The sequence below is a fragment of the Phyllopteryx taeniolatus genome, chromosome 10, assembly GCF_024500385.1.
Source record: "Phyllopteryx taeniolatus isolate TA_2022b chromosome 10, UOR_Ptae_1.2, whole genome shotgun sequence".
NCBI lineage: Eukaryota > Metazoa > Chordata > Actinopteri > Syngnathiformes > Syngnathidae > Phyllopteryx > Phyllopteryx taeniolatus.
The window spans coordinates 25685019-25699478 of record NC_084511.1 but is presented as its reverse complement, the minus strand read 5'-3'; the positions used below and the strand labels follow the sequence as shown (position 1 = coordinate 25699478).

The following is a 14460-nucleotide window of genomic DNA, read 5'->3' as shown; positions in this document are numbered from 1 at the left end:
AGTCCGAGGGGTCGGTAATTAAAGCTATTAGGCGCTGATTTCCGCCGGCGTGGCGTCACACAGGAGCGACTTCGTATCAAAACGGGACAATAAGCGAGGCGTAGTGACGTCAAAAAAACGTCGGAGTTTAAACGGTACGTCACAGGCTCCGCGTCGTTCGCCCCAATGGCGAATAACTCCCGCTCTGGTTTAAAGATAATTATCCGGGAGGAACATTCACCATTTCGAATCCGCCTCGAGTATCGGAATGATCCGCAAAGTTAGTTTAGCCGAAGCTCACCTGCCCCGGTACACGGTGAAAGCCGGAGTCCACGTTCATCGGTAGCTTAACTACGTTAACTCCGTCAAAATTTGTCACCGCTCGTTATGGTTTCCCATTGAGGCATTAACGTTATGAACTGTTTTGTTTTCCCCAGGACACAAGCACCGTTTCCCCACAGGTATAGTTGCTGTTATGATTCATATGTCCTGCTTCATGATGCATCTGCACACCAAACTCAACGTATATCGTTAAAGAATGCCACTTGCCAATGAAAAGCGTGTATCTCCAAATTTTAGGGAGCTTCCTTTTCAGCCAAAAACACTTTATTATTATTATTATTATATATATATTTTTTGCATAACAACAAAAAACAGTATACAACATTTGGAAAGGTGAAACGCAATGTCTGTTGTTTTTTTTTTTGCTTAAGAAACAAAACATTCACTTAGAGATACCCCAATACTCTAATGACAATCAAGATTCTAATTCAGGCAAAGTATATGTTTAAAAAAAAAAAAAAAAAAAATGATTCACACGAACAAATCTCCAACATTTGCACGTGACACTTTAAAAAAAAAAAAAATTTTTATAACAAGCAAAACCAACATTTGGAGATGCATCTGAAAGACAACTTGTTTTGCGTTAAAAACAAAAACAAACCTGATGGTTGAAGACAAAGGTGAAATACAAAATCGTTTGGTTGTTCCACAAAAATACAAAAAATGGAACATTTAGAGCCTCTGGCCAACAGCTTCATAGCGCTTCAACTAGTATTTATTTTTTTGGTAACTAATATTGATGACTTCATCAGTTTATTCATATATGCATAAATGTAACAAGCATAAAAAAATTTAAAAAAATTAGCAATCCTTCTTTTTAACTGAAACAGCAGACGTTTGTAGTTGTTTTTATTTTGCATAAAAAGCAAACCTCAAAAATAGTTCTCATCGACATACAGCTAAAATGCACATGCTTTAGTTGTTTATTTGCATAAAAACGCAAAACAATCCAACATTTGGAGATACAGGCATTGCAATGGAATGCGACAAGTAGGCCGCACACCTCCGCCATCGGCCATAAGTTGCAAAAAAAAAATAAAAAAATAAAAAATCTTCATCGCTATCTGCCTTGCCAACATTTGCTACAAAAACTAAATGACAAAGATGAAAAGTCTTCGAAAGAGGTCATCGAGTCAAAAGTGACACAAATCCATAGCGGAAAGTTTTCCAAAGTCGTATGTTTCATTGACACCCTCTTAATGATGTGACTCTTTAATGAATGTGTGAATTAAATTGCAGCTAAAAAAGTGGAGCTATACAGTCAGAGGACACCAGTGAACATGCTCCTGACAAAAAAACCTCTTTGATTGGCCTGCTAAGAAAAGGACTTGCAAGAGCTTCTCGACCAATTGGAATTAGCACCTAGTTTAGCATTCTTAAAAGAAAAAGAGAACATCTTGCTACTTTTAACATCTGTGACAGTTAACACTGTCGCTGCTGCTTTTTCATTCCAACCCTCACATACTTCTGCTTCAGGAGACATGGTGAGTGTGATAAAGGTTTTTTTTTTTTTTTTTTGTACGTATAAATACATATTGAATAATATAAAACAGCTTCGACTTTTTAGGAAAGTGTAAAATAGTGACTCTTTAGTAAAGTACAACACGAGTAGTTTATCTTCGTTTTGAGGAAAGTACAACACTAGTTTGTCTTGAGGAAAGTGCAACATCAATAGTTTGGTTTTAAGAAGGTACAAAACCAGCAGTTTGTCTTCTTTTTGGGAAAATTTAACATCAATAGTTTCTCTGCGCTTTTATGAAAGTCAGCCATTTTGTTTTCAAGCCACCATTTTCGGGGATTTCCGGCATTTCCCACTCGGTAATTCATCTGGTCGTCACTTGTAGTTGACTGGACTTTTATGAGGTGAAACCTGTAGGTTTTTTCGAACCTCATTCCCCACCCCCCCCCTAAATTATTATGGCTGCGTTTGTGGTAAATCACGTTCAGCATGAACTAAAATAATATCATCCGAGGACTGCTTCACAGCAACTCCTATAAAGAGTTGTTTTCCCTCGTTAGCGCGAGTGTATCTCGATACACGTGGGCCAAGCTGGCGTCCAGATCGGCAATGCCTGCTGGGAGCTGTACTGCCTGGAGCATGGCATCCAGCCGGACGGCCAGATGCCCGGCGATCAGGTCTTCGGAGGCGACGCTTCCTCCAACACCTTCTTCAGCGAGACCGGGTCGGGAAAGCACGTCCCCAGGGCGGTTTTTGTGGACCTCGAGCCCACCGTCATCGGTAGCACTCCACCGCTGATCCGTATCCGTAAAAAGTTTTAACAACTGACGATGAGCTTGTCTGTAGACGAGGTGCGCACCGGAACCTATCGCAAACTCTTCCATCCGAATCAGCTGATCACAGGTAAGGAGGATGCGGCCAACAACTACGCCCGCGGGCACTACACCATCGGCAAAGAGATCATCGACCTGGTAGCTGACAGGATACGCAAACTGGTGAGCAGCTTTATTTATGGAAGCCGCCAATGTCGTTTGCTTATCTGCCTGGGGGAGCTCACTCCGTTCCTCTCCAAAAGTATACACACCCCTATTCAATTCAAATGCCAGGTTTTTGTAAGGTACACCTTTTTTAAACCATTTCACACTCTTTCCTTGGACTATAACAAAATCTCCTAAACGTGGGGAAAATGCGTTACGGTCCGGTGAAACCAAATTTGACGTAAATGCGACACTGCTCATCACCAAATAAATGCCACGCCCAGACTGAAGCATGGTGGTTGTATGCTCGTCTTCAGCGGGAACTCTGACCGTAGACGAGGTGCAAGGAATTATGAACAGGTCAGTGTGAGCACAAAAAAAAAACCAACCAAAAGCTTCTAGAACTGCTCAATTTTATTTAGTGTCCATCAGAGGCACTCTAAATGGTCGCAAGTGTGGTGCGACTCTCATTTAACATGACTCAATGTAATTGGTTAATTCAAAACAGTCACATGCCCGGTAGAAGAGGGTGTGCGCACTTGTGCAACCACATCATCTCAGTTGTTTCTTTTTACTTCCTTTCTTGAAAAAGATTAGCATTTGGTTTTCAATGAACTTGTGCAGGTTATCGGTCACGTTATTGGTGGAAAAAATCTCGATCTCATGTATTTTATATGACAAACACCTGGCATTCGAACCAACGTGTAGACGTATGAATTCCCGCTGTATGCATCTCTGGCATACGATTTTAATGTAATGTAAAACAAAATTATAATAATAATCATGTACAAATGCACTTGCAGTGATGACTCATTACTTCTTCGAACAACCCAGCCTAAACTCACTTCCTGCCGTACCTCCTTGACACCAATTACTACTTCCCTATTAGACAAAGCTTCGGCACCATTTAATGGTGCGTTAAGACATTATGGTCAACAAATAACCGAGAATGGGTTCTGCAGACAAAAAAATGTGAATATGTGGGGGGGTTACTGTAACCCGCTTATTAACGTCGCTGGTTTCTGAAATCTAAAAAAAAATGACATGATAGCGTGTGATTTTAGTGCCAGCACTTATTTTTTTTTTTTTGTTTTTTTTTGTACAGTTTTATTGATGTGTGAGGTTTTCGACACGGTATTGTTCCGGTACCGGTGTTGAGATATCGAGGTCTGAATTTTGGTATGGTGACAACACTACTCTCTCGCGTGTGTTGCCAGGCCGACTTGTGTTCCGGCCTGCAGGGTTTCCTGGTGTTCCACAGCTTCGGCGGCGGCACCGGCTCGGGTTTCACCTCGCTGCTGATGGAGCGTCTCTCCGTGGACTACGGCAAGAAATCCAAGTTGGAGTTCTCCATCTACCCGGCGCCCCGGGTGTCCACCGCCGTGGTGGAGCCCTACAACGCCATCCTGACCACGCACACCACGCTGGAGCACTCGGACTGCGCCTTCATGGTGGACAACGAGGCCATCTACGACATCTGCCACCGGAACCTGGACATTGAGCGTCCCACGTACACCAACCTGAACCGGCTGATCAGCCAGATCGTGTCGTCCATCACCGCCTCCTTACGTTTTGACGGCGCCTTGAACGTGGACCTGACCGAGTTCCAAACCAACCTGGTGCCTTACCCGCGCATCCACTTCCCGCTGGCCACCTACGCCCCGGTGATCTCGGCCGAGAAGGCCTACCACGAGCAGCTATCCGTGGCCGAGATCACCAACTCGTGCTTCGATCCCGCCAACCAGATGGTGAAGTGCGACCCGCGCCACGGTAAGTACATGGCCTGCTGCCTGCTGTACCGCGGCGACGTGGTGCCCAAGGACGTCAACGCCGCCATCAACTCCATCAAGAACAAGCGCACCATCCATTTCGTGGACTGGTGCCCCACCGGCTTCAAGGTGGGCATCAACTACCAGCCGCCCACCGCCGTGCCCGGAGGCGACCTGGCTAAAGTGCAGCGGGCCGTGTGCATGCTCAGCAACACCACCGCCATCGCGGAGGCCTGGGCCCGCCTGGACCACAAGTTCGACCTAATGTACGCCAAGCGCGCCTTCGTGCACTGGTACGTGGGCGAGGGCATGGAGGAGGGCGAGTTCACCGAGGCCCGCGAGGACATGGCGGCCCTGGAGAAGGACTACGAGGAGGTCGGCGCCGACACGGTGGACGACGCCCCCGAAGACGGCGAATATTTTTAAAAAAAAAAAGGAAAGCTTTGATTGCTTGCTGTGAAACGGCAAAAGTGGATCAGGACTAAAGGGGGCGGATCTTCCGCCAAATGTCCCCGATCGATTCAATGGGAAGATTAAGGATCGATTAATATATGAATTGATGTTTTAGTATATATAAATTGATCCGAATTATGCTGCTTGGTTTGGAAGATTAAAAAATGGTGGTTGACATGTACTATTCTGAACTCAAAGTCGGTTGCTTTCATGGCCTTAATTGGAAGAAACTTATTACTATTATAAACTGATTTCGTTCAAAATCAGTAGCTTTAAAATTAGTAGGAATATTTATTTTTTTGTTTTGTTTAATAGAAACTGTTTAGGTGCGATATTTACAATTTCAAGAAAGATCATTTTTACAATGACTGGAATTTTTAAATTTGTAAAAAAAAATAATAATAATATTGGCCGGAATAGTTACACATAAAAAAACAATTGTGGGAAATTACAAATGAGCTAAATTTAAAACAGATTTGCTTGTGAATTTTTTTTAAAAATAATTGGTTGAATATTTATCAATCAAATCTGCAAATATTTGGAATTTATACAATTTTTATTGTGAAATTTTGACAAATTTTGCTAATGTGAAACCCAAAAAAGTTGCTGAAATTGTATGTAAATATTGTGAATTTTCTTCTTTCTGTAATGTATAATTCAAAATGTGTATTTAATTAGCGTGTATGGAAAATGACCTTTTAGTGGATGTTCAGGAAGCTTGAGTTGGTTGCTGTGAAACGGATCACGACTAAAGGGACGGTCTGATCGATTCATTGGGACAGTAGCTATGGAATATATGGACTGATATTTTTATATTCAATGAAATATATTGATCAGCATTCAGATCAATATATTGGATGTACATGCATTCTTTGAGTTTTAAATCTAACCAAATTGGAACATCTCATTCGATATTTGGACTTTTCTAGCCCTTACAAAGCAAAAACTAAAATAATAATTTAAAAAAATAAATATAAAATGTGTAATCACGATATTAGTATGTTAATAGCTGGAATACAACGTGGCATCTTTTCCCATTAAGACTGACTTGTAATGGCTAGAATGCTGAATTGCCAAGTTCAAGTATTGTGAAACCAATTTTTTTTTTTTTTTAATTAGCTGGATTTGTTATAGTTTATATATATATATATATATATATATAATAGTTGGTAAATATTAAATTGTAGTTTTAGCTAACAAAAGTAATCATAAAAATGTGAAATACATTTTAAATTCGCTGTGTTGTTTAGTATTTGAAATATTTATTTAGCTGGAATCCTAAAATGAAAAAGTACCTGGAATATTTTTAAAGAGTCAATTAGATAATGTGAAAATACTTGTAATTAGCTGGGGTATTGACAAATTCAAATGGAAATTATTTTTCTTGAATTAGCTGAAGTTAAACAAAATAGTGTATTTTTTAAGTGTGAAATTTAAATCATCTGTAATATTTGTAATTTATTTGTAAGAATTCTGATGTAATATAGATTCATATATGACCTGGGTTCTTTAAATGTTTAAATATTTATATTTTTAATGGGTATTAAACGTTCAAAGGGTAAAAAATGCAGAAGTTTGGATAAATCCAAAAAGATGTGAAATCGTTTTTTTGTTTTTTTTTTCCTGTCCACGTATGCAATTTTTATTTTTATTTTTTTCTCCCTGGATGTTTTTCTCACTTTGAGTGTGTGGATGCTGGTGGTGGTAAAGTTCCATGTGGGTAGTGAGTGCCATGTGCTTGTGGTTTACTCCTGGGGCGGCCCAATAATGAGTTTGTGAATGAGGAATTGACCAAAAAAAAAAAAATGCAGCTTTCTGTTGAAGTTTTTTTTTTCTTTTTTTTTTCTTCTACTGCTTCCAGGTGGCTTAAGAGGAGCAGCAAGCAGCAACGAAGTTTTGTGGGGCAACAGCGACACCCAGAGGGCGAACTACAAATCGACTGCCCGTGAGTTACCTTTAATTTCCTTCCAACAGTACCCTCTATTGGCGCTTTTGAGAATTACAACAATTTTATTAGCTAGCCATCTTGATTTTTTTTTGTTACTTCTGAACTAAATTAACTTGACTTTATACAATGAGTTGAAGTTAAAATTGCATTTGACTTAAATTCTTTGGATGTGATACAATGTAATTTCAACCCCCCCCCCCCCCCCCCATCCACACACACACAATTTTATTTATACACACATGGTAGTGCAGTGAACATAATGTACTGATGTATTTGCAAACAGTCAATAATATAAAATAATTTTGGGAGAAAATATCTCAAATGCATTTTTATATAATCTAATGCGAGCTGTTTGAATTCAAAATTGAAATGTATACTTTTTTTTAAATATCTAGAATATTGCAACACCCAAAGATGATTCTATTTGCTATTTGGACTATTTGAAAAGTCAAACACTGGAAGTTCATTAAACAAAAAATAATAATTTCAGAAACTGAAATTGTGTGGAAACTAGGATAGATGCAATACATACTAGGCCTTCATATAGTATGTATATGTACATATTTAAAATGTCATGTTTACCCTTTATTTCGCGGAATCTCCTCATATTTTGGCAGTTTCATACAAGGTAAATCAAATTCCATTTTTTCGTGTGGAATGCCAGTAGCTTGTAACGCCCCGCGCCGCCACCTGGGGGCAGTAGTGTTTCACAACTTTAGTTACAAGATTGACATGCTGAGGAAGACTTGCATTCAAGTTAAATAACCGTGAAACCAACCATCCATTCTGACTTGTCACTTTAAAAATACGAACTAGTATAGACCGAGACTTTACGTTTAATTTTAAAGACATGCAAAACGATTTTTATTGGCTCAATATAATGTGGTGTCCTGGACTGTACTGTACATAAATCATCGGTCACAACATTAGGTACACCTGTTACTGTGTGTCATAGAATCCAGTCTTACGAAATATAAGATCGAATGCAGCAGTCGGTTTATTGCACTGAGCGCAATGTCGAGCTAGTTGTATAACTTACGTATCGAAGTGCACTGTGTTTAATAATTCAATCTATTTGATTAAACTCAACTTTTTTGAATCAGATTTTTTTTATTTTTATTAACTGAAATAGAGCAAAACCCTATTTATGTGGAATAATTGTATCAAATGTTACTTTACAAATTCAAGTCATGTAAAATGTGTTTTGTTAAATTATCGGAATTACTGGAAAAAATAGTATGAATATTTTTTTAAATGAATTTAAAATTAGCTGGAATATTTTGAAATTTTCTTTTTTAAATGAGCCAGACTATTGAAAATATCAAATAATCAAATTTAAGAAGTTACTGGAATTAATTAGAAGTATAATGTGATCTACAACTATAATGTTATTTTGAATAGCAACTGACATTATTGGAAACAATATTGGATTATTTAAAAATGTAAATGATTTAAATAAAAATAGCTGGCATATTTTGAAAATCCAATAAGATTTTTTTTAATCAGGTGTAATATTAATTTTTTTAAAATGTGTGAATTGCAAAATTTCAATATCAAGTCATATGAAATTATTTTTAGGAAAATAGCTGGCATATCAAAAATCTCCCATATGATTTATGAAAATATCCGATGTAATTTTTATTTTTATTTTTTTTAGCTGTGAAATTCAAATGTGAGCCTATTATTGCTTGCGTCACTGTTAAAAATTCTAATAATAATGTAAAAAAAAAATAAATAAAAAAAAGAAATAAAAAGAAGTGTTTGAATGGAAGCATCTGGCGGGGCGTTTAATGGCTCACTTAACTCGGCCAACTTAAGTCACGGGCCGCCCCACTTGGGAGCATCCGCCAAAGGAATTCACCCCCTCGCCTTTTTTTTTTCTTTACGAACCCCTTTGGGCCCCCCTCCCGACTGCAATGAATGTCACCGCAATATGGCCGCCGCCTGGCCAGGGGAGGGGTATTGACTTGTTTCCAAACACTTAATTCAATTTGTCATCGCCGCTGCTGAGAGGAGGGGGGCAGAGAGAGGGAGGTCTGTTGGGGCTCAAGTGCTCTAATTTGTGTTAATGAGGGCTAATAAAGTCATAGTCCCTTCTATATTACTGCTGGGGGGCCGCAAGGCATTGTGTGTCACGTGTGTGTGTGTGTGTGTTGTCTCAGGCGGCCTCTTCTCATGCGTTGTTTTTAAAAAAAATAATAATAATGTTTTTCTTTTTTATTAGTACAATGTGATTTTTTAAAATTTGCTTCAATTTATTTTAAGAATTATAATAATGTGAAATTATTATTTTTTTAAATTTGCGTTATTCAAAAATCTTGAATATTTAAAAAAGATTACGTATGAAATAATTTCATTGGCTGGAAGGTGAAAGCTAAAAACAATTTAAAATGGGAAATTATTTGTTCCAAATGACTGGACTATTTAAAAAAATTATGTTATGATAATTTTTTAACTGCATAAATATTTGTAATTGTCTCAAATATAAAACAAATTTTACAAATAATGAGAGATGATATATTGTTTAATATTTGAAATAATTGAAAAATATATATATATTTGTAGGAATATTTACAACTTAAAATGTTTCTTCAATCAACTGGACTATTCAAAACTTTATATAATATGAACTAATTTAATAAAATAACTTGAACGTTTTCTTTTAAGAAGCAATCTCAAAATAAATGATTTGATTAACTCCAATATTTCCAAATGTAACTGTGAAAACATTTTCTTACTATTTGGACTTTAAAATTCTAATTTCAAATTATTTAAAAGTAAAATAGGTGGAGTGCTGTTTTTCTGCTGCAAATCTTTTAATATTTAAGTATATTTAAAAAAAAATCAAATCGTGTAGTAAATTACTTAAAAATATCTTGAATATTAAGAAATTCAATATGTTTAAATATTCTTTTAATGGAACGTTCTTTCACGATTACAATAGTCAAACATTGTAACAAACGTATAATATATATATATATATATATATATATATGTTTTATAAATCTAATAATGTGACTTAAAAATTGTAATTGAAATATTTAAAAATTCTAATAATTTAATGAAATATTTAAATATAAAAAAATCCAAAACAATCCAATATATTGTTTTTAATAATTGGGATATGAAAGCATTTAAAGGCAGTTGACATGATTGAAAAAGAATATTGAAAAAGTCCAATAATATGGCTAATAAAGTAATTGCCCGCATATTGGAGGCGGGAGTGTGTGTTACGTGTGCAAGTCGTCTCAGGCGGCCTCTCTCCATTGTGCGCCTAATTAGACGTCCTTTGTGGGGCTAATGCCGCTGCCATCTGGCCGGGCCCTTCCGGGGGTGTCGGACAGAGGGTCCGCGGTCCAACCTCCGTCCCCAACCCGCCCCACGCTCAATAGCACCGGCGGGGACCATCTTCTCGCTTTGGCTGACACCACCAGGATCCTTTCACACTTGAAGGAATTAGTGAAAGATTGATGTCCTCACCCCATAGACCCCCTCTTGACCGCCACCCCCCGCCCCCGCTCACTCCCCGCCATATTGAGCCCATGTTGGCGACAGGGGTCAAATGTTACCATTTGCAAAACTATGCTCATGAGGACGCCAAACATTTAAAGAGGCAAAATTACAGTGAAACCCCTAATGTTTATGTTATGTTAATTTAATATAAGAATCATAATTTCCTTGGATTTTTTTTAAAAAATTTTTAAACGTCCACTGTAGGAAATAATGGAATGAGAAATAATCCCTTTCAGGATAAAACTGTCCCCAATAACTGTTAAATATAATATATATTTTTAAACGCTTTCTAAAAGATAAAACATTTCTAGAAAAAAATAATAAACTTTTTAAAAATATGCATTTTTTTCTAAAATATTTACTTTTTTCTTTCTACTGCTATTTCCGTTGAAAATGTATTATTTTTTTCCTCTAAAATATTCAACTTATTTTTAGCGATATGACATTTCTCAACCTTGCTATTTTAATTGTTTTTCTTCAAGATATACATTTTTCTTGATATTTCTCCTAAATATTACATTGTGTAATTTTAAAATTGTATATATATATTCCCCCCCCCCCCAAACAACTACTCTTCCCAAAAGTATACAAGACTTGAAATAAAAAAAAAAAAAAAATTTTTAAATAATAATTGATTAATTTTCTTTTCAAAATGTCCCAAAAAAACCCCCCAAAAACATTTTGTCCAAAGTACACGACTTTTATCTCTGTGTGTTTGTCTGGTCAAAGACAAATGTCAAGCATTGCGTTTATTTTGTTAATAATGTTTGTGTGGGGCGTGTACGTGTCGAGTGGCCCGTCCTCCTCCTCTTTCGTCGTCGTTGTCGTCTTTCAAGCGGCGAGCGCAACCCTTTGCCGACCTCCGGCAGTTGGCCTCCTTCACGCCTCTTTTCATCCCGCCCGGCAACAACAACGTCGTCCATCTGCCCCCACCTTGCCCCCCCCCCCCATACCCCCCCCCCCCCCTCCCCACCCTGTCGTCCCTCACACGCCGACACTGACAACACACACGAGAATGGCCGTGTGCCTACATACAAACACACTCACACACTTTTGGTGTTGCTGTTGTTAACAAGAGCTCCCAATGGTTAACATCGCTCTACCAACTCACCATAAGCGGAGTTAACACCCATTAGACATGAACTACCGTGTGCGCCCCTCAATGCCATATGGCAATTGAAATGATATTTTCCAGTTTTTATAATATGATCCTTTGTTTCCTCTGAAAATACACAATTTTATCCCTTGGACTTTTTCCTCAAAATGTGCAGCTTTTTTTTTTCTTTAAAGTCGAGGAATTTTTATTCCCAAAATATAAGACTATTTTTCCTCAAAAATATCAAATTTTATCCCTTGAAATGAAACAACTGTTTTCTTGAAATATCTATGCTATATATTAAATAAAACACATTTAAAAAAAATATTCAACATGACTTTTTTCCCCTCAAAATATAAAACTTGTTCTCGTGAAAAAAAACCAACAACATTTTATATTTTGAAATGACATTTTTTTTCTTCCTCAAAATATACATTTATTGATGTAAAAATATTTTTAACTTTAAAACTTTTTTCTTGGAAATATGGATTTTTTTTCTTAAAATACAGGACTTTTTTGGGTATATAATTGTATTCCTTGAACTCAAACACATTCAATTATTTTATCAAAAATATGTGCCATATAGAGCTTTTTTGCCTTTTTCTGTTTACATTGTGTTAAAATATATGTAAGAGTAAAAAGAAATCTCTTGAAATGAATCCTTTTATTTTCTCAAATATATCTTACTTTTTTTTTGTTTTTTTTTTTTTTTTTACAAAAAAAATATTTTCTTGAAATTATACTTTTTTCTCAATAAACACAAATTTTTCAAATTAATTTTATAGCAGTTTTTTGGGAAAATATACCACTTTTTAAAATATGACGTTTCTTTCTCAAAACAAAAAACACACTTTAGGCCTTTCTCAAAAACACTATTTTATCCCTTATAAGTAAACTTTTTTTCCTGGAGAATAAATATTTTCTCTAATATGTGACTTGTTTTATTGAAAATATAAAACGTTTTCCCTCAAACGTAAAATGTTCTTTCCTTGAAAACGTTTCGTTTTTAGACGTCCAACTTTAATCTGCTCGTTTTAATTCCTTTTTTTCCTGCGTCGCAGGAACCAATGAAAGCGCAACAACAACAACTTGGAGGTCAAGCGGCATCCCGGAATGCGTCAATTTCAGACTTAACGTCTCCCCCAAAAAAAAAAAAAAAAAAAAACGTAAGTAAATGTCCTCTGGTGTATGTGAATTTAAAGCCATGCTTCCACACTCTCCATCTTCATTCCTGAAATTTTTGCGCACGGATGAAAGTCTTAAATGCCTCAAAAAAATTGTAGCAGCGCTGTTTTGAAAGGTGTTATTGTAGCTGTGAAAGTTGTTCTTGGAATCCTCCAATGTGCACACTTCACAGCCACTTGGCCCGACGTTCTCTTCATCTTCATCTTTTTTTTTTTTTTTTTTTTTTTTTATGATTGATTTTCCGCCCCTCTCGTCTTCGTGTCACGGCCTAATTAGGAACCAAACTGGACCGCGGCTGGGATAGAGCAATGGAAACCGAATGGAATCAGACCCAATTAGGGAATGTATTAGTTCTTGTCATGTTCATAGTGGTAATACAATAAACATGGCTTTGGAATAATCACAACCAGAAGGGGGGCTGGGTTAAAGCGGCCTGCAATCATGCTAACAATGGCGTTCTCTTTTACGTCTGCACAGTGTTAACGTACACTGATAACATGCATCCTGCCAAAGGTGCTGAGCCACGCTTGGGCTCTGTCAAAACATTTGAACAAATGAATCCCTTTTAGGAAATGAAAACAAGGGCAGAAGCATCAGCGTACGGGTTTCATCGGTTCTGTGACCATGCTTGTAACTCAAAAAACACTCGTATCTCAAATCATCTTAACCCATTGAAATCAACTGAAATGCCATTCTTCTCTTCCAACCCCCAAAAACACCATCGAAAATGTTTCTGATGTGATTTTTAATAAAAAAAAAAAAAATCAGTCTATAGTATTGTTCCTTATATTCAGAAATCATACAGTAATAATATAATTGAATATAATGTAAATAATTACAAAGTTTGTGCCTCGTGATTTCATGCTTCAAAGCCCATTGATGTTGTGCTCCTTCTGGTGTCATAAAAAAATATTTTGCCAATACATTTTGAAGAAAAAAAACAAAAACATTTCAAAAACTCTTCAAAATTTCTCTCAAAACTGTGGAAAGAACTCCATATATTTTCTCCATTTGTAGATAATAGCGCTCATTGTGCTGGTTTTGTAACCCTTTACAGACTGACAGATATCTAGTACTTTGTTGCTTATCTGTTCTAGAATTTCTTTTGATGGTGCCATTTTGGTGCAGCTTTTTGAGCTGTTTTGGCCGACTTCATTTTTCAGACAGGTTCTATTTTAAGTGATTTTTTTATATATTTTTTTAATTCAACAGGTGTGGAGGTAATCGGGCTTGGGCGTGGTCAGTGAAAATAAAACCAAAAAAATTGATGAGCCACAGTAACAGTTAATTCTTGATTAGGCAAGGAGGACAATTGCTTTTTTTAACACAGGCCCAGGTAGCTTTGAATTGTTTTTTTTCCCCTTAATAAATAAAATCACCATTTAAAAACTGCATTTTATGTTTACTTGGGTTATCTTTGTCTGATTGTTTGATGATCTTAAACATTAATTTGGGGACACTGCAAAAAAATATCCAAAATAAACTCCTGCTTTTACAACATTACTACAACCCCAATTCCAATAAAGTTGGGACGTTGTGTTAAACATAAATGAAAACAGAATACAACGATTTGCAAATCATGTTCAACCTGTTTTTAATTGAATACACTACTAAGACATTGAATGTTCAAACTGATAAACCTTATTGTTTTTAGCAAATAATCGTTAACTTTTATGGCTGCAACACGTTCCAAAAAAGCTGGGAAAAGGTGGCAAAAAAGAGTGAGAAAGTTGAGGAAT

General features: G+C 36.6%; 1 protein-coding gene across 3 annotated transcripts; it reads left to right on the top strand.

The window, feature by feature from the left end:
- Positions 1–7: 7 nt before the first annotated feature.
- LOC133484843 (tubulin alpha-1 chain-like) lies at positions 8–14074 on the top strand. Of its 3 annotated transcripts, none has more exons than XM_061787972.1 (6): positions 8–134; positions 417–440; positions 2341–2560; positions 2627–2775; positions 3975–6924; positions 12598–14074. In XM_061787972.1, exons 3-5 carry the CDS (start codon positions 2443–2445, stop codon positions 4950–4952), a joined length of 1245 nt encoding a protein of 414 aa, XP_061643956.1. In that variant the 5' UTR covers positions 8–134; positions 417–440; positions 2341–2442; the 3' UTR covers positions 4953–6924; positions 12598–14074. The 3 variants fall into 3 exon arrangements, with proteins under 3 accessions (XP_061643956.1, XP_061643954.1, XP_061643955.1); XM_061787970.1 differs by lacking the exon at positions 8–134 and adding an exon at positions 184–321; XM_061787971.1 differs by lacking the exons at positions 8–134; positions 417–440 and having other exon boundaries at positions 557–2560.
- Positions 14075–14460: the final 386 nt, after the last annotated feature.

What these genes read in the sequence shown, in the direction of transcription:
- LOC133484843 (XM_061787972.1), top strand. Translation starts at nt 2,443, where the DNA reads ATGCCCGGCGATCAGGTCTTCGGAGGCGACGCTTCCTCCAACACCTTC. An exon ending in CCTCGAGCCCACCGTCATCG is followed by an intron (nt 2,561 to 2,626) that starts GTAGCACTCCAC and finishes GCTTGTCTGTAG; the next exon opens with ACGAGGTGCGCACCGGAACC. An exon ending in CTGACAGGATACGCAAACTG is followed by an intron (nt 2,776 to 3,974) that starts GTGAGCAGCTTT and finishes GTGTGTTGCCAG; the next exon opens with GCCGACTTGTGTTCCGGCCT.